At 37.9% G+C, this 19,073-nt stretch overlaps 2 protein-coding genes across 5 annotated transcripts in view; one reads left to right on the forward strand and one right to left on the reverse strand.

Annotated features, from left to right (window-relative positions):
* Nucleotides 1-9,355, reverse strand: part of khdrbs2 (KH domain containing, RNA binding, signal transduction associated 2) — a 77,038-nt gene extending 67,683 nt beyond the window's left edge. For 2 of the 4 annotated variants that reach the window (XR_001808509.3, XM_037973375.1), the window contains exon 1: nucleotides 8,903-9,355. Coding sequence is in view for 2 of the 4 variants with exons in the window: in XM_037973375.1 (XP_037829303.1) it covers nucleotides 8,903-8,993 (91 nt within the window). In the remaining 2 variants the exon portion in view is untranslated. The remainder of the gene's footprint in view (nucleotides 1-8,902) is intronic. The other 2 variants (XR_001808510.3, XM_017412844.3) reach the window with 1 other exon arrangement.
* Nucleotides 9,356-13,636: 4,281 nt separating this feature from the next.
* si:dkey-103j14.5 (isoaspartyl peptidase/L-asparaginase) lies at nucleotides 13,637-18,143 on the forward strand. Its single transcript, XM_017412848.3, has 7 exons — nucleotides 13,637-13,716; nucleotides 14,218-14,414; nucleotides 15,335-15,477; nucleotides 15,813-15,976; nucleotides 16,526-16,644; nucleotides 17,210-17,320; nucleotides 17,523-18,143. The coding sequence occupies exons 2-7, from the start codon at nucleotides 14,228-14,230 to the stop codon at nucleotides 17,729-17,731; spliced, it is 933 nt and encodes a 310-aa protein (XP_017268337.1). The 5' UTR covers nucleotides 13,637-13,716; nucleotides 14,218-14,227; the 3' UTR covers nucleotides 17,732-18,143.
* The last annotated feature ends 930 nt before the right edge of the window (nucleotides 18,144-19,073 follow it).

A 19,073-nucleotide genomic window follows, 5' to 3' on the forward strand; every position in this document is an offset into this window, starting at 1 on the left:
GGAAACGTTTCTGCTTGCAAATCCAAGTCGGTTTCGGTGATATCAAACTCACTCTTGTCTCAGTCCCGGGGTTTGTCGGGGTTCTGACGGGTTGACAGAGAAACATGAATCAAAGAGAAAACAAGCATACAGTGATAAAATGAGACACCTTAATGAATCCAATCAGCATTAATTTCGAGCGACACACATCTGATTAATCTCCGCTCGGCTGCGCTGTCGGGTCACACCGGGGTTTGATGAGATATAACGGAGCGTGAAGACACACATCATCACACCCAGTGGAGCAAACTCGGGGCTGTCGCAGAACCCAACATGTGCTTTGTTTGGACAAACGGAGCTTCCTGCTCTTCTCAACACTTCTCCCTTTTTGTGTTTGCAGAACTGGCTGAAACACTAAAACACAGAATAACCTAAAAACTGACAGACAAGCTTTAAAGAAACAGCTAAAATCAGGCCCAGCATTCCTTATGTGTGCTGTGGATGACTCTCAGCTACTACCGCATCAGATTTCAGCACAATTTCAAAGGTCAGGTCATTTTGAACTCCAAACTTTATTCTGTTGTAGATGTACATCCAGTGATTACTTTCTATAAGTTTCATTAAACATCATGCAGTGGTTCATGAGACATTTTGCTAACAGACAGACACCCAAACATACAAAAAGAAATGGTAAAAACATAATCGCTCTTCCCCCTTCAGCAGCAGGCAATAAACATATTAGGACTCCCTGCCACATGCAGGACTTGTAGGCTGTTTGTTGGATTTTTTGGTTTAGACTCTTTTCATTATGTTTGTTGACATCAAACTATCCTCGGAAATGTTTGTTTACACAGCTGCGAAGCAAATCAATAGTGAGTAAACTTGTTATTACGTTATATTTTGCACTGTGGGCAGCTGTGTCAACCAGTCAGAGGCCAAAAAGTAAAAAAAAGTTTAAAAAAAAGGTTTTGTTCAGCGCTCACTTTAGAGGAAGGTTAAATTATTCACGCATTTCTTCCAGCTATTGAACTGTATATCTGCAATAATGACTTCACACTGGGTGCAAAAATGAATCAGTGTAATTACTCTGCGCTAACTGATTGCTTGTTCACATCAAACACTGAAAGATGGAGCAACAGCAGCACTCTGCCTGAAAGAGAGGACCTGGTGGGAAGAATGAACTACGAGACGTGGCAATTAGCTCTGGCCCTTTTCACTCTGACTGACGAACAGCGATCCATGGGGTTGGAAATAAGCACCTCTGTTTGGACACGTGCTGTTTATGGGTTTTTAACTGAGCTGCAGCTACAGCAGGAGGAAAAAAAAAAAAAGTTCAATGTTATCCTCAACTTTTTATGTGAAAGTTTGCTGATGGAAAATGAAGCATTTCCTTTAGGCCAAAAAAAAGAGACAACATCTTTTAAATAAGTTACAGCTGTTTAAATCAAACCTTGTAAATGCCATTCTGCGTGACCTAATGCAATGCTGCGAGATCGGAGCTACTTCCACAATAAATTTTAACTCAGTATCTGCCATTTTTGTGCTGGCTATGATCCGTTAGCTGTGGGGTTAATGCTCAGCAACAACTACCCCAAATTTTAGCAGGCAATAATTAAAAGCAAATAGGCTTTTTTTTTAAAGGTGATCAGCTCAGACAAGAATAAAATCTTCCCATACTTACGTATTTCCCTTTATTTTGTGTTCATACTAACTTGCATTTCAATTGTCTTAGCTGAAATCTGGAGGCAGGGGTTTGGGAAATAGACTCAGGTGGGAGTGGATGATCTACATAAACTCTATATGTCAGGATTTGGGTTTTTGTGTTTCAGTTTATTGCTTTAATTGTCTCCATGTTTCTGTTTTGAGTTTTTGTTCAGTTATCCTTGTCTTTGCTTTGGTTTAGTTTTCTTAGTTTTGTTTCTTTGTTTTGTTCAAGTTAGTTAGTGTTTTGTATTTAGTTTGTGTGTTGCTGCCACGTCAGCCTTTTGCTTTTGTTGGCATTTATTTCTAAATAAATTAGTTTATTTTCAAAATGAGTCTGCGCTCTGGGTTCCCCTCCTTTTCCCCACATCCTGACACTAGAAGTTACATATGTAAATAATCTGTTTAATAAGTTTTGTTAAATCTGATGACAAAATATTTGAATAAACACTAACTTTGTCCAAAAAATAGTGTTAAGCCAGTTACGTGTGAAATACAGAGTCCAGCATAATTTGTTCCACTGTTTTAAAATAGCTTCATGTCTGTCTGTGTTAACTACACTGAAATAACTAAAATTCAGACAATAAGAAAGGCTTCAATGCCACCTGTTGTACTTGAACCGGTTACGCTTTCACATTCCTATTACAGGCTCTTATTCCTTCTGAATTTTCCCCCTTTATGTGAACATTCAAGAAGCAGAGTAATATAATCTGTTATCTAATATCTATTGTCTGAGTGCTGCAGCTTTGGCTCATCCACTCGTTCCTGTTGCTTGAAATGCCTCTGACCTTGGAATTTAATCTTATTCGACCCGTGCACTCATTGCGAGTCGCTCTTGGTAAGAGTGTCGGCTAAATGCTGAAAATGTGATTCAGTGCGTATCTCGCCCGAGATGTAATTTTTGCGTCCTTTCGATAGGTCACACCAAAGGAGCTGCCGTTTATCTGTCACTACGAGCCGGGTCACTGCTGGATACTGAGCGGGCCGTAATGGATACACGGAACATGTGAGCAACCGCCTCTGAACAAGAAAGCAGGGTACAGTAGATAAGCAAAAATCTTTTTTTTAAATTATTTTTAGTTTGTGGACAGAATGGCCTTCTGAAAAAGTGTCTCACAAATCACCGTACAGTGTTGTGAAAAGGAAAGTCAAAGTTTAGACACTTTAGATGTTTTGAGTTTTATTCATCTGTGCAAAAGTGTCAAACGGTCACCAGAATCATTCTTCAATAAGACTCTCAGAATGCAGCCAAGGTCATAAAAAATATCTTCAGCAACAAGAAGAATGCAGGCAGTTTAAGAGGGTGATCCTTGGCCGAGGTTCTATCTCACATTTCAAAAGGAAAAGATCTCCATTCAAACCAAATTTTAAATTAATCTAGACTAATCTGTTTAGTAGATTAATACTGGTAATTAATACAAAAATGAATAAACAGAAACTATTTAAATGACTTTCCATCAGAGAAAAATGCTCTACTCGCAGTGTGCCATTCTTGTTTGCATCACAATGCATTATGGGTAGTACTGACGGAAACTGACCCCAGTTTCTGGATTCTACAGTGAAAAAAATACGATTTTCAGTCAGCATCAGCTGAGACCAACACTGAAGACGTTACTGGAAACCTGCACCGTGATGCAGAATAGCAGAGAGGTGTGGAGACGAGAGGGGATCAAAGCCTGCTGCGTTTGTGCAACAGATGCCTTCCACTCATAAAGGATTGTTTACAGAGCTTAATCTGGTGTCTGTAACGCATATTTCTTTAAAACTGCAGCTGTTCAAGGTAAACATATGACGGTGAGCTGAGTGGGGAAGTGCAAAGCCTCACAGAACTCTATAACTAAAGTCCAGCTGTTCATTCCTGAAGTTTGTTTTTGTTTGTCCTACTTAAGCAGTGATTTGTATGGCTTTCAAGCTTTGAATGACAACAGCTTAAGTTCAAAAGGATAATTCCATCATTTTTTTAATGGGTTCTGAACAATAAATATCTTACCTGTTGTGGATAGCTCTTTGAACAGCCGCAGTTTGACTGGAGTTAACGGCTAATCTGAGTGGGACCGAGACCAAAGTGGATTACTGTGTTCTTAAAACAACTTCAATCTCAAAAATCTTTTGGCAGTTGATGCTAAAACTATTTAATAAGCCTTTAAACCGCTGCCCAAAAATCCGATATAAGAACTCAAGTGTTTTGAGCTGGAAAAAATATCTTATACCTGTGGATGTTTCTCAACCTCAAAAATATTTTTTTCTTCATTCATTTTTAATCTTTTGATATAAAACGGCACTAGGCTTGAGTTGGACGCCGCAGTACAGAGCATCAGTCAGCAGCCTTGCTGCTGGTGTGGTGGTCATATTTGAAAATAATGGAGGAATCATTTTTGACCTGCATTGTATGCCATTTGTGTATTTTGCCCTTTAGGAAATAACTAGGTGTGTCACCACCAGGTGCCAGTGTGAAAACAAACACATAAATAAATAAAAGGCTGTCACAGTTGCATCAGTTATTTGAATTTTTCCATTTTAACTGGACTTCGAATACTTGAAAATCACTGTGCTTCCATACTTGTAACAGCATTTGAGTTATTTTATATCTTGTCAAGGGAGATCAGCATAGCATTTCAACCACTATCACTGTAACTGAGTGCATGCAGCAAGAGACCATTGGGTTGGCCAAAAACGATTAATAGCCCATGATTTATTGGAGTCTAAGATGCAATTTGCAATACTGATAATGTACACTCTGATACTGTGATGCTGATTAACTTATATTGTGCAGCCTGGCTGTTTGCAACAATGACCTATGATTAATGATGGCAAAAAAGCACTAAAATAAGAGCACATTTTAGCCACATATATGATATTACGTAGTTTTTTCCCCCTTCTTCTGTCAGTGCCTGTCTCTTTGTCCATCATATACCTCCTTTCTGTCTCCCTGTCTGCTTATTAGGAATCCCAGTGGTTTTTATACGTGGCATGTAGGCAAGTCTTAGCAAGAAAACCTGTGGGATCTATTAAAGACTTGCCTTTCTTGTCTCTGACTTCCACCCACCATAAAAACAAATGCACTGTTCTTTAGTGAGAGGGAACTAAAGTGCAGGAAGGAGCCGATTTTTGTCTGTCAGTCTGGGAAGTCATTAGCCTCATGCTACCCTAACATAAACTGACATGTTGAAAAAGAAAAGCCGTTTTCAAAACTGGTTGGCAGCCAAGCAAGGTATATTCATTACATAGAGCAGAAAGATGTATAATACTATTGTTTGTTTATGTTTACTTTTAATATAAAATATATACAGAATTATTCGCAAACAGCCTTCCATAAGTAAAGTTTATTTGTATAGCACATTTTATATGAGAGCATGAAGTCAATGTGCCTAAAAACAGATGAAAGCAAAAATAAGTACAGATTATTAAATCAAAAATAAAAAAAAACAAATGCATTAAACATTTAAGAGCTCATACAAATAAAATACTAAAACCCATTGTTGAATAGTCAAATCAAGCTGAAAGATTAATAGAAAGGACATGTCTTCAGTCTGCTTGTAAGACAGGACATTTTTATAACAGACCTGAGTTTCAGGGAACAGGACCGTAATGACTGAAGGCACCATAAGCCGATTTTAAATCCATTCTCGTTATGGTGAGAAGACCTTTACGTGTGACCTTAAGAGTCTATCTGAAGTGTATTCAGCATGAATCTCAACAACATAGGAGCAAGCCAGGTCATTTAAACTTGGAAACAAAAATCTTTAAATGGAAGAATGGAAGAGAAGTTAAGACAGGACTAATATGCTAACACCTTTAATCTTATTTTTCAGGTAATAATCTGAAAAAAGCAATGAGTTAAAGGCTTAGCATTCCTTAAAAGAATGCATATCGCCCACCATAGAGTATTTTTTAGCCTACGATTATCTTACATTGAGAAACCTCAGTACTGAAGCAGTTTGGGTCAAACCAAGGTCAGTTGGCTTTGACAGCCGTGTTGAATTGTGTTAACTTTAAATCTTTTAATCAGTTGTAGATGTACGTACATCCAATGTCTATTTTCGACAAGTTTCATCAAAATTTGTTCAGTGGTTTATAAGATATCTTGGTAACAGCCACGCACATGAACACACACACACACAAGCACAGAGACGGACAAAAACATTATTGTCCATCGGTGATAATAAACTGGTGTTTAATTAAACTTTATATTTGCCTTTCTGCAAAAGTAATAATCTTATGAATCAGAGATAGGAGGGATCTAAAGTTAAATATGTTGTATAATAAGCCTTAAATTTATCATATTTGTGCAATAAAAGTTCAACTCAGAGTCTAACTCCTGTGTTGTTAACCTCTTACAGGGATCTACAAACAGGTGAGTCAACAATTAATTACTTTCTTTTCTCAAAACCAGAATATCTATTTTGCCTGAATTCAGCTTTAAGAAATTCCTGGACATGCAGCTCCTACAAAAGCTTTGTCCCAAACCGTCAGCCTATAAATCTGCTCAAAGGAAGACAAATGATTTTGAGAGATGACATAATTTATTCTCAAACAGTAAATAATTCATTTTTGTAAAAACAAAGACGTTGACTGTGACCACAGTAAATCCACGTTCTGTGGTTTATTGTCCATGATGTGAATAATGCAGGATTACATGGCTTTCTGCTCAGTGATAAATAACTGTGAATCTATAAATCTGGGGTTCATCTTGCTGTCCTGAGATATGAATGAATCTACATTTTCAATGAGCACAAACTGAGAAAAGAGCCTGGTGACGCAGGGTGAAATCATCATCCTTACTCCATGTCCTGCCTACATTTTTGACCGTTTTCCAGTCACAAGTAGCATAAGAAGGCTGATTGTCTACAATTGCAGATGACTCATATAGACTTAAAAAAGGAGACTTTTCGTGGAAATCCACGCTCCTCAAATGCAATGTATATTTATCCATCAGTTTGAATTGTACACCACCATCCTGCATTGGTAATTAGGGTTAAGTGAAGCCCATGACTGACTCGCAGAAGAAAAATGCTCCAACAGACTGAGATGAATATTTAAATTGAAAAAAATGTCAGTGGGTGAGATCTGACATGACAACATTTTAACGTGCTAATTAGCACATTTCTATGTTTGCATTCCGTGTGTATGTGAGTCAGCCTGGAGGGAAGCTGGCAAAACGTAGTGTGTGACAGATGATTCCATCTGCACCCCGGTTATTGACCAACGTGGGGCTGTCAGGTGTCTCATCAACACATTTCAACGGGAAAGCTCAAAGGAACCTGAGCAGCAGACCACAAACACCCTGTCCAGTTGCAGCACATTAATCTAACACTAACGCTGTGACTTAACGCTTTTTCTTTTAAAGATGTCAAAACAGTCAAAATTCATTTCTTTATAAGGGAAAAATAGTTTCAATCAGCTTCCCTTAGAATAATTAAGTTATAGAAAAAATAGGAAATATGAGCTGCAACGCAGGTCTTGCTTATAGAAAATGAAGTTTTATATTAATTTTAGATCAGTTTGGTTGTCTGTTTTGCTTCGTCACACCTGAGCGGATCTAAAACTCACACAAGTATACAGTATATATATATATACTTTAATCCATTTATTCATCCATTCATTACAAAAGAAGATCATTTACTCTCACTTGCCCTTACAGCAAAGGTTTGATTTGCACGACACAAATGCATCATTTTCCTCTGCAAAGTAAATTAGCTGATTTAAGGGCATTTCTTTAACGTTATTATTAACACTGAACGAGACATTTGTTAATGCAGCAATAAACTGCAACTTCTGTCATGATGGGACTTAGTTCTTTTTGGTCTGATAACATAAATATTCTCTTATAAGGATGAGAAAGCTGCCACTATACTGCAGTGATGATGTTTAGACTTTATTCTGCATGTCTAAGACAGATTTACTAGGAAGCAAGTTGCTGTAGTGCAAAATACAACAACTACAACTGCAAAAAACAAAAACAACAAAAATAAGTTTTTTCCTGTTCATCTAGCTCAGGATTACTGAAATTAACTTTATGTTTTAACCCAACTGAAGCCCTCCAAAGAGAAAAAGATAGAGAGAGGTAGAGAAGTTCTTGTAACTTTGGGTCAATTTGACCCGAAGGCCACTGGAGGGTTAAAGGAATAGTCTGGTGATTTTTGAAGGGATGTTCTGTCAAACAGTTAACAATAGTTAGCAACAAATAGCACCTAGCCAAATAAGGGCCAGCCACATATTAAGTGTTTTCTGATATGTTAAAGGTACTCATTACAAAGACGTAAAGGCTGTGGAAAACATACGATAAAGTAAGAAAAAAAACTGCACATGAGTATTTTCCTCATATTGATGGTTAATGTGTTCTTAAAAATTTACAAGCAAAATTTGCTAACAGCTGCCATCTGTTTACCTACAGAAACAACTGAAGTGACTGAAAAAGGTCAACAAGTCAAAGTAGCTTTTACACTATTAGGACAGTCCATGAAAGAGTCATTTGGGATCAAGAAGTCTGATCATTTTGTTGGATTGGTAAATATGTATGCTCAGATTTGTTGAGTAAAGTATGTAGATAAAAGTGCTTTGTGTACATTGAGTGCATACCTGCATTTCAGAATTGCATATTGGATATATTGAAAAAAAAATTATTTCTTGTTTGGTTCTTGAGTAAATAGAAAATGTCTCTTTATGTCTATTTCGATTGAGCTAACTTTCTTGATCACTTGCAGTTTGTTTCACTCTGAAATTAAAGTGAAGTTGCACAAATAAAATGTAAAAAAAGAAAGAAAATGGCAAGCCCTGGCAGTACTCTGTATATATTTCAGAGAATTAACATCTTAACACCACTCCATTACACAATTAAGTGTGATTAGTCCTCTCACTTGTCTTTTGTCAGCCAGTCAACCTGAACAGCTTTTTGAAGCTTTTCACTTCATTTCCTGGCAGCCAGACTGATCCTGGAGAGCAGACTGTAGAGGTCAGGACTCCTTGATTTTAAACACACTTTACTTTCTGCGCTTGCAGCAATTCTGCACAAAGTTCGCACAGGAACAGAAGAAAAGTGGCCTTCAACGACCAGAGAGCACTGAAAGTGAAAGATGGTGTGCTGAGAGAAACTGAAACAAAGTCACTGCACTCCTTCAGAATCCAAGGCAACGGTGTTTTCAGTGAGACAAAGACAAAAGAGAGAGAGGGAGAGAGAGAAATGGACAGGGTTTAGTAGATTAAAAGAAAAAAAGAGGCTTACCTTCTGCAAGCAGGCGGACTGCATGGACAAACGACGGGTCCAAGCTGTTTTTCTCAGCCACCAGCTCAGGTAAGCACTTCTCCGGGTGCATGATGATCACCGCGAGCCTCCTTCACCGGCGGAGCAGGTGAGGCGACGGGAGCGCGCAGCGTCGGAATGCCTGTCTCTGTCCTCCTGCAGTGCAGCTTGCCTGTCTGCTCTGAGCGACGACAATGACAGAAAAGTCCAGCCGTCCCAGATGGCCGACGTACCTGGCTGGAGGACTGTGCTGTGAGACTCAGAGGTGTGCGTCCATCCCCTCCGCCTCCGCCGCTGCCTCTCCTCCTCCTCGGCGAGCCGCCAGCCCGTCAGCCTCCCAGGGTCTGCAGCCGCGCTCCTCCCCGCCCCTCAGCAACATTATTGGCCACATTCTGGGACTGGCATGGAGAAAGAGGAGAAACAAGGAGGTTCCCCTGTGAGCGCGGAAACACACTTGTCCGCAAAAGCTGTCCTGCTGGCAAGAACTTCACGCCAGGTAATTACTTTTACGCACGAGGGGTGGAAAAAAAAATTGTGTTTTCACATGAAATGAGGCTACAATATAACTTCTGATCACAGGATAGCTTTGAAAGAATCCACTTGAATCAATTTAAAAATTACACAAATATTGAAATGGAGTCAATAAAGGCAGTAAAAGTAAGTAATATGAATAGGAAACAGTTGGAGGAGCATTTTGAACAAGAAGACTGGGTAGAGAGGTTGAATCTCTCCGACGTAGGGTGGAAGAACTGGGAGGACTTTGAATATCCCATCATCAACCTTTTATTATATCATCAAGCAATTTCAAGAACCTGGAGAAACCTCTGCTCACAGAGAACAAGGCTGAAAGTCAGTACTGGATGTTACTGATGATGCAGTAAAAACAGGTCTGATTCTGTTCTGGACATCACGGCATGAGCAGGAACACTTCCACTGTAAACACAGACACACTAAAGAGGAGAGAGTCCGTTTGGCCTGTTAATATAGCTCAAAAGCCTGCCTCTCTGATGGTATGGGGGTGCATTTGTGCCTACGGCATTGGCAGCTTGCACATCTGGAAAGACCCCATCAATGCAGAAAAATATATACAGGTTTTGGAACAACCCTTTTCAGGGAAGGCCTTGCATATTTCAGCAAGACAATGCTAAATCACTTCGTCCAGTGGTCCAGACTTGAAAATATTTTACAGATTCTGAAATGAGGAAAAAAGAAACCCAGGACTGTTGAACAGCTAGAATCCTACATCAGACAAGAGAGGAACAACTGTCCCCTCTAAAACCTCCAGCAGCTGCGCTCCTCTGTTTTTAGATGTTTACAGAGTGAAAAAGGACTCTTCAAACATGTGCTGCTGCTAAAATTTAAAAAATATCTTACTTTTTCACAAGATATTTTCATAGTTTAAACATTTTATATGTTTACTATGTTCCATTGGACATAAAATATGGGTTTGTGAGATTTTTCTGCTTTTATTCAAATTTTGGAATTGGGGTTGTAAAATTAATAAATTCAAGTAGTTTTATTTGGCAGCACTTTAGCATTATTCAGAAACCTGGCACCCAGCAATCTATGTTTATTTGTTTGTTTCAGATATGCATTTAAACCTATTCTTAATTGAACTGTAAGTGGTTTAATCAACTGGGCTTTGTTTCCTGTTTCTTTCCAGTTCTCTTCTAGGATTGACATGTCCTGGATGACGACACCAACCCTTTGACTGATTATTAAACATTTATTCATGTCATGCAGATGCCAAAACCTTACCAAATGTTGGTTGAATCAGTACAAGTGTGGGTGTTTATGGAGTTTGTCTTAGTTTCAGAGTTCATGACATGTAGGTGTACTTTGGCAGCTCTACCTGAGGGCCAAACTCTGTGTTGCTGCTCATGGTGCCGACCTCTGTCCGCAGACTGAGAGCTCGCTGTGTTTTATGGTCTCCTGAAGCAGTTGTTTTTCATTAGATTGTAATAAAAACTTTTTATGTCTTTTAGGTCTCACTACACCCAATCTGCTGCAACCTTTCAAGTCATCCAAAAGAAAGGTCTGGCTGCATTATTTTGCTGAAAAAGTTAAACCGACTCTTAAAGAGTTTGGTGTTAAGCCTAAATGAAGTGGCGCTGTTCGGGCGGAAAGAGCTCAAATCAAGAGGAACCATTACTGCTGGAAAAATAAATTAGACCTAAAGCAACCATGTCATTAATAAGAAAGATGTTTCATTTAGAGCATAAAGAGCACTGCTGATAGTTTCAGCCCCATAAAGAATAAATATTATTTGTATCTCATGTAAAATGCGTCTCTGGTGTCCTATAGTCAGATTAACATAAACCTGAAAGTCATCGTCTGCACAGCATGCTGGTTGCTTTACTCACAAATTAGATTTTAGCAAACGAGACTGCTGAAGAACCAATTCTAGCTCCACTTGACCTTTAAAGTTGTTCCTCCTTGCGATGATCAGAATCCTAACGACTACAGGGGCTGCAGGCAGCCGTTTTTCACACGTCTAACTTAATTATTTTGTTGTTATTTATGTTTCCTCTCTAATAGGCTCGGAGATTTGCTGTTCAAATTAAAACTCTAGTTACTGTACACTTTAAGACAACTAATGGTCTGGAAAAAGACAAACTTGCAGTTATTGGAGGGGAGCGCATTAAGAGCCATAAAGTTTAAGTTTGATAACTTCACTTAGGTTGCTTTGATTTGACCTTTACACTTTTGGATTCGAGGATGAGTATGGAGCTCATTTGGAACGTTGAAGATGTGTCAGGAGCCAAAACGCTGGAGCTTTTTTCCACATGACTTTTGTATTGATCAATTTTGTTTTTCCTGTAAAAAGATAAGTGCAGATGCTGGTAAGTGTGTGATGTGGGAGAGGCTTTTTGTTACAACTTGTAAAGTATGATATGGATGGGAAGAGATGGATTTCTTTATATTTGTTTAAGATTTTAGTGCCTGCAGTTCTGATTTTTGCATGCAAGTGTCATTTTATGTATCAGAGAATGTTTTGTTACAAAATATCTCATAAACCACTGGACAAATTTGGAGCCAATCCAATTCAAGATGGCCACCACAATAAACTAACCTTAGAAAACACACAAAAAATAGCTAATATTCAGTTAATTTTATAGATGGTGGGTTAAAATTTAGTGTGATTGTAGCTGAGAGTCAATCACATAACATACTCCAAGAGCTCACTGGGCTTGGTCTTTCCTTAAAACTTGAGCTTTAACTGTTGGAGTCGATCCTGTTTGTCTGTTGGCAAAAAATCTCATCAACCACAGAATGGATTTTGATGAAACTGACAGAAATTAACCATTGGAGGTACATCTATAACCAATTACCTTTTGGAGTCAGTGCAAGTCAAGATGGCTGCCACAGCCAATCAACATTAGCCAAAACAAAAGTGTCTGTAACTCTGTTAGTATTACATTAGATTGTTCATAAGGTTTGACCCAAACTGCTGATCTGAGTCTAAAACTGGCATGAACAGCAGTGGGTGATATGCATTCCTTCAAATATTGTTAGGCCTTTAAATATATTACAGTCTGCTTTCTTTCTTTTTTATTGTTTGTAAAGTCAAGCAGACTGTAAAAAAAATAAAAATCTGTGATTACCCACCCCCCTCTAACAGTTTGTATTGTATTCCAGCAAATGTAGTAAAAATGACCAGAAGTAGCGATCACATTTCTTAAATCATATTAAAAGTCTATTATATGAAGATGTAGACAAACCCTAAATCAGATAAGAGTCAGCACTGATCAGAACTTTGCACCTTTTCCTCTCTGAGAGGAGGCACAACTTAATGTTTCTGACAGATTCAAATATTACACTCAGCCAGTTTTGATCAGTATTTGAATTTAAATTACAAGCCTATGGACCAAACTTACGATGAACATAGTGACATTATTATTGTTAGTGGAGTATTGATAATGTTTGTTATTCTGGATTAATGTTGTGATTATACAATATGGTTTTAGGCTTAGATTTGATTAGATACTGCACAGAGTGCAATCTATCACCATGAGATAAAAAAGGAACATAATTAGAATTTATTTATTTATTTGTAATTTGTTACTTTATTCCAACACAGACACAATGTGCCTGAGTTTATGGTTTTAAATGCTCATTCATTGAATGGGGTTTTACTGCCCTCTACTGGTCAAAATGTAGACTCACACATTCTAGTGGAACATTTTCTCTGATTTAGTTTGCTTTAATCTTTTTTTACTTTTTTCATATATTTTTTTCTAACGTTTTATATTTTAATTTTCTAGTTTGTGTTTGACCATGCATTGTGATTTTTTCGTCTGTTAGTTGTATGATTAATAAAAGAAAGTTTGTTTCATCACTGATCGTTTGTTAGTTTGTTCTGATAAAGTTGCATTGAATAGATTTGTATTTGTCTTGATCTTTAAAATCACCTTTTAAAATTTGCTTCCAATTTTCCTAAATGTTCTCATGCCTGTAAAGAAATGACCAAAAACAACGAATATAGACAACAAAATCGTGCATTTGATGTTTGAAAAATGATATAATTAGGAAGCAGAGGGTGTAAACAAATTCCAATGTGGTTAAAAGTTTTTAACTTATTTAAATATTTATTTAATTTAGAAAAAATATCAGTACAAAAATATACAAGCAGCAGTAGCAGTAATTTAGTCATTTGTAAACTCGGATTTTGAAGAGCTCAGTCGGAAGTCTTGTCATAAATGACATCATCAGACGTTATATAAGTGTGCTGCACGCGCTGAGCCCCCTGGTGTCACGTGGTGTCGGCAGACGGTTTTAGAAGAAGCTTGAAAAAGGTAGGAAAAGTTCAACATGTTTACCGTGTCGGCAACAAGCTGCAGGACATGAAGAAAACCAAGTTTTTACTCTGAAAACAGACAACAAGAAGACAACTTATACCACAGGAATACAGAAGAAGTGGAAATTATAGTTTTATTTTTATGGCTGTTTTTACTGCAGATATGCAACACCTGAAGCTGCTGCTTTAAACCATAACTACATATAGTCAAGACGTTAGGTCCAAAGTTCTTTGTTGCTCTTTATTGTCTTTATTACTATATTTATCATGTCCTGGAGTGAAAGGTTAAAGTAAGACTAAGCAAATAACAATTTGACATTGTGAAGTACAGTGCAGTTAGTTGTCTGTTGTTGTAACTTGCAAAAAGCTGAATGTAACAGCACACATTTTACACTGACTGTGCGTTAGGAACAGCAAAGCAAAATGTTGTTTTTATTAGTATTCCAATATTTTCCTTTAATACGTTTTAACAAAACTTGTTTTTTTTTTTTCTCTGCAGGAACCTGAAGATGCCAGCAGTCGTGGTCGTGCACGGAGGGGCGTGGGCCATCCCTGATGAGCGAGCCAAGCAGTGTGTTGATGGAGTGAAAGCTGCAGCCTGTCAGGGCCTTTCGGTGCTGAGAGGTGGAGGAAGTGCGCTGGATGCTGTGGAGGCTGCCGTCAGGGCTTTGGAGGATAACCCGGTGTTTAATGCTGGTATAGCCAAGAAGACATGGTTTCACCACCTTCTTACACTTTACAGTATCTGTATTGATCCTGTCTGTGGTTTAACTAGTTTAGATTTCAAGTCAGAGCTGACTGAACCTGCAACCTTCGTTTTAACATGTTCTGACATACCAGTCAGACCAGAAAAACACTTTCCTGTGGTGCCATCTTCAGTGAAGAACATCAGTCTCTCTCTCTCTATATATATATATATATATATATATATATATATATATATATATATATATACACACACATACATACACAGACCAGTTTTTCTTTTGTTTCCTAAAACTTTAGCGTTATCTGCCTCCCTCAGCATTTTATCAAACCACTTAAGCAACAACCACAGTCCATTTCACCTGTCCACAAGGCAGAATATTTCTGATAATAACCATTTGCACTTTGCTGTATGAAACATCTTGGCTTTATCAACACACTGTCTCCATCTGCTGGTGGAGCATCATTTAGTCTTTTTCGGATTCATCTTTAAATGTTTCTTTTTGTCATGTAGAACTGAAGTGTCAGCTGTCTAACCCTTATTGCACAAAAACTGCAGAGCAGATTTCTTTGGACTTTAGTGAAGGCGTAGATCACAGGCCTTGCTGATCTACTTTCAGATCCAGTCTGTACCAAAATCGAATCTTCCTTCTAGGTAAACTACTTGTTCTGGCCTGAAGTAAATTCTGTCCCTTTCCTTCTTTGGCACCATTGATCTTTACTAAATGTATTTGACCGTCGACTTGATGCATCATCCAGCAGTTCTGAGCTCTGCTGCTGATTTTGTCTCCATCCTGTGGACTGATAGGGAAGCAGTGGCTGAAATAAAGCTGAGTTCTACATTGTTGTTGTTGTTTTTGCACACATACACAGAGGGGAGGTTTTATGTCCTTTTTTATTGTCCCCTGCAGGACATGGAGCAACACTAAACATTGATGGAGAAGTGGAGCTGGACGCCATTATTGTGGATGGAAAGACACTTTCCTGTGGTGCCGTGTCTTCAGTAAAGAACATTGCCAACCCTGTAACACTGGCAAGGGCAGTGATGGACAAGGTCTGTTATTATATATGTTTTTATCTTTTATTATTGTTATTATTTTTTTCCCCTTGTGTCCTTTGTGTGGTTTAAAATACCACCAGTATAACACCATGTACTGATGTGGATTCTTTTAGTTATTTTTTTTTCATTATGTCAAAATCGAATTTTCTGTAATCATTCAAAATGTAATTTGATTTCTAAGTGGATTTAACTTTTTTTCCCTCAAATAGGCAAGACAAGCGGTTTATTTTGCACTCCTCTCATCTTAGAACGGTACCATGACTGCATAAGACAGGAACATGTTTTTTTTCTGCATTCTCTTGCATGTTTGCTGCTGTGGAAACCCTCAGACTTCCCATGTCATGCTGACAGGCGAAGGTGCAAACCTGTTTGCAGAGAGCATCGGGGTCAGCTCGGTTCCCACTGACTCACTGGTGACCGAGTATGAAAAGAGAGAATGGGAAAAGCACAAGCATTACGTTACTGGAGTAATGGAAAATTTTAACTCTAAGTGGTATGTGTTATCTCCGATTTCTGGCTTGATGTTGTCCTGTTTGATTTTTAGTTTCCTCATGAATATATTATGATATTTTAGGATGATGGAAAAAGACACAGGAATAAACCCTGGGCCAACATATCAAACTTTGCCACAACAAAAAATTGGGACCCTTTTATTAATATGAGATTACAGAAACATTTTGATGTCATTCACGGTATATTTCATCAATAAATGAAATATTGTATATGAACAAAATACTGTGTTTTAATCTGGTTTACTTGGATTATCTGCTGTAACAAAGCAAATCAGAGGAAAGGCTCTTTGATACTCTTTGATACACTGAACGCTGGGAATCCAGAGGACATGTCAGCCACAGTAGGAATATAATTTATCATCACCCTTTGACAAATAAACGCTTTACAACACAGCAGTAAATCTTTTGGCACGCTTTCTTTTGACTCAGACACTAAATTTAGAGTTCCAAGTCAGATCTGCAGAATATGGTGTTTGTACATTGCACATAATTTTTCTTTATCTAAGACATTTTTTTTTGTCTGCTCCAAGGGCTCATGATACTGTTGGGGCAGTAGCTGTGGACTGTGCTGGAAACGTTGCATGTGCAACATCAACTGGAGGCATCAGAAATAAAATGGTTGGCAGAGTAGGAGACTCTCCTGTTATTGGTATGACTTACAGTCAGTTAAATGAATGCATATCACCCGCCACCGTTCAGCCAGAGCTTTAGACTAAGATCATCTTGTGTTGAGAAAGGAAAGTTTAGACTTTTAGTTAAAGCTGAGACTTTGTCATTTACTTAGAATGACTATCAGCTACTACCACATCAAATTTTAGCTCAATATCTGTAAAATGGACTGAGTTATAGTGATTTTTGTGGGTTTTTTAAGTTCTATTGGCTGTGGAGCACACACACACAGTTAAACAGAGATGGGGAAAACCATTAGTGTTTGCTTTCACCTTTTGGTCTATAATTTCTTTTGATTTGAGAAAATCTTATTTTGTATTTCATGCTGGGGATATATTTTAAAACAATGTTACTAAAGAACAATATAGTTGGAGGTTTTGGAGCTCTGTGTAATTCCATACAAGGGAAGTCTTTTCTCAGGAAGGTTTTGCTTTTGTCAGCATGTATTACAACTGTGTTGCAGTTTTATAGTGTAAGTATAAGTTTCTTGATATGAGGTTTGTTTGACTGAACAAAAACATCTTTTTATTTTTTTTTACCAAAAGGCTGCGGAGGATATGCAGACAACTTCAGTGGTGCAGTATCGTGCACAGGCCACGGAGAATCTATTCTGAAAGTGACACTGGCCAGGCTTGTTCTCTTACACATCGAACAGGGTAAAAATAATACTCAAAACAACACAAAAACAATTCTTAGTTAGTAAATCTGTGCCTGGGTTCTGTGCCTGTATATGTAAGTTATTTGAATGTTTCATTTTGTTATAGTTGAAAATGGCTAAATAATAGAATGGCTTGTTTCTGTTATTTCCAAACATTTTCTGTGTTTTACTAGTTTTATATTTTTTTCTTCCTGCTCCAGGTAAGTCTGTGGCAAAAGCCTCCCAGCTGTCTCTGCAGCACATGGGTGACCGAGTCCAGGGAGCGGGCGGTGTGGTGGTAGTTTCTCCGTCGGGGCAGTGGGCCGCCACGTTCACCACTGAGCGAATGGCTTGGGCTGCTGCAGAACACGACGTGCTTTGGTTTGGAATAAACCCAAATGAGAGACTGAAAGAGAAACTGCCCCAGTAGCAGTGGTACTTTTTGTTTTCGGTTAGTCAGAGTCACTTTTAGGTTCCAAATAACATTGATTAATAATGCTGCACTTCAGGGGCAGCCTTTCTTTGCTTGAGTCACTTGATCAGTAGCAGTAACTGATAGTTACACTTGATTTTAACCAAGTTAAATGAGTTGTTTCTAATAACTTATATGTAGGATCCAAGCACTGTGCAGTGAAACATAACTTACAGTATTAACAGTTAATCTCAGTGCTGCAGACATGGGAACAAGTACAGTAATCCATAAAGATGTGACTAATTTTCTTCATTGTCTTGATTGAGATTGCAAATTACATCTGCAGATTTAGATGTTCTGATTTGTTTTAATAAATTTCACCCTAACTTTGAACTATTTTGCACATTTTCTCAATAAAAGTGAAAAATAATGCCTGAGAATATCAAGGTTCTTAGTGCCACATTCTTTTAAAAGAAAATATTTTGGTGGCTTTTATTTAACATCATACAAAGAAGTGGAAAATAGAACGTGGGTAACATGCACAGAAGAGCCACAGATCAAGTTGTGAATCAGGTCTTTTAGGACGAGGACTGCAGCCTTTGTACATGGGACAACTGTTCAACTGCGTGTGACACAAGTTCATATCCTTTGATAGGTTCAAGGTAGATTATATATCATGTAATCAAAATAAAAGATCCACCAGAGATCTCATTTTTTAAAATTTCTCACCAATATTTGACATCGTCTGTTTTTATCTGACTGTGTTTTACTTTTAATTTTGTCTGTTCTTTTTAATGATTGGTTTTCAGCATTGCTATTCTCATTTAGTCTCATTTTTTGTCAAATTAATTTCAGTTGTATTAAAACACTTCCTGTAAAAGTTTTTTTTTTCTTTGCAAAACACTAATCTCTTTCATTTTACCATCAAATACCGTTGGCTTTGTTTTTCTTCCTCAAACAATAGCTGGTCACAGATATTCTAGTCTTTGTAGTCCTTTTAAATATCTCACCAGAGATGCTCTTGCCTTTGTGTGCCTCACATTTGGATACTAACTTAGAAATATTGTAAACACTTTACTCCCATTGTGAGCAGATTTTCATGCTACATGTTTAAACTAAAACAGAGTAAGCTTTTACAGGAGTTAATCATATACCTTTGACAGTAATACCTTTCATTAATGGACAGATTTTTGCATTTATTTTCCTATGCAAAGCTTTCTAAATACACATGGCAGGGATGGTAAAGTGAAACATCTGGCCTGAGAGGATTAGGAGTAGTTCTATTGGGACACTCCACTGGAGTGTGGGGAGAGCAACGAAACTGAGGCCCAGTGGGATTTTAGGTTCCACAGAGACATGC

Source organism: Kryptolebias marmoratus, linkage group LG22 (genome assembly GCF_001649575.2).
Source record: "Kryptolebias marmoratus isolate JLee-2015 linkage group LG22, ASM164957v2, whole genome shotgun sequence".
Taxonomy (NCBI): Eukaryota; Metazoa; Chordata; class Actinopteri; order Cyprinodontiformes; family Rivulidae; genus Kryptolebias; species Kryptolebias marmoratus.

Coding starts and splice junctions, on each gene's coding strand:
- si:dkey-103j14.5 (XM_017412848.3), top strand. CDS start 14,228: ATGCCAGCAGTCGTGGTCGTGCACGGAGGGGCGTGGGCCATCCCTGAT. Junction 15,977..16,525: donor GAAAATTTTAACTCTAAGTG/GTATGTGTTATC, acceptor GTCTGCTCCAAG/GGCTCATGATACTGTTGGGG. Junction 17,321..17,522: donor TCTCTTACACATCGAACAGG/GTAAAAATAATA, acceptor TTCCTGCTCCAG/GTAAGTCTGTGGCAAAAGCC.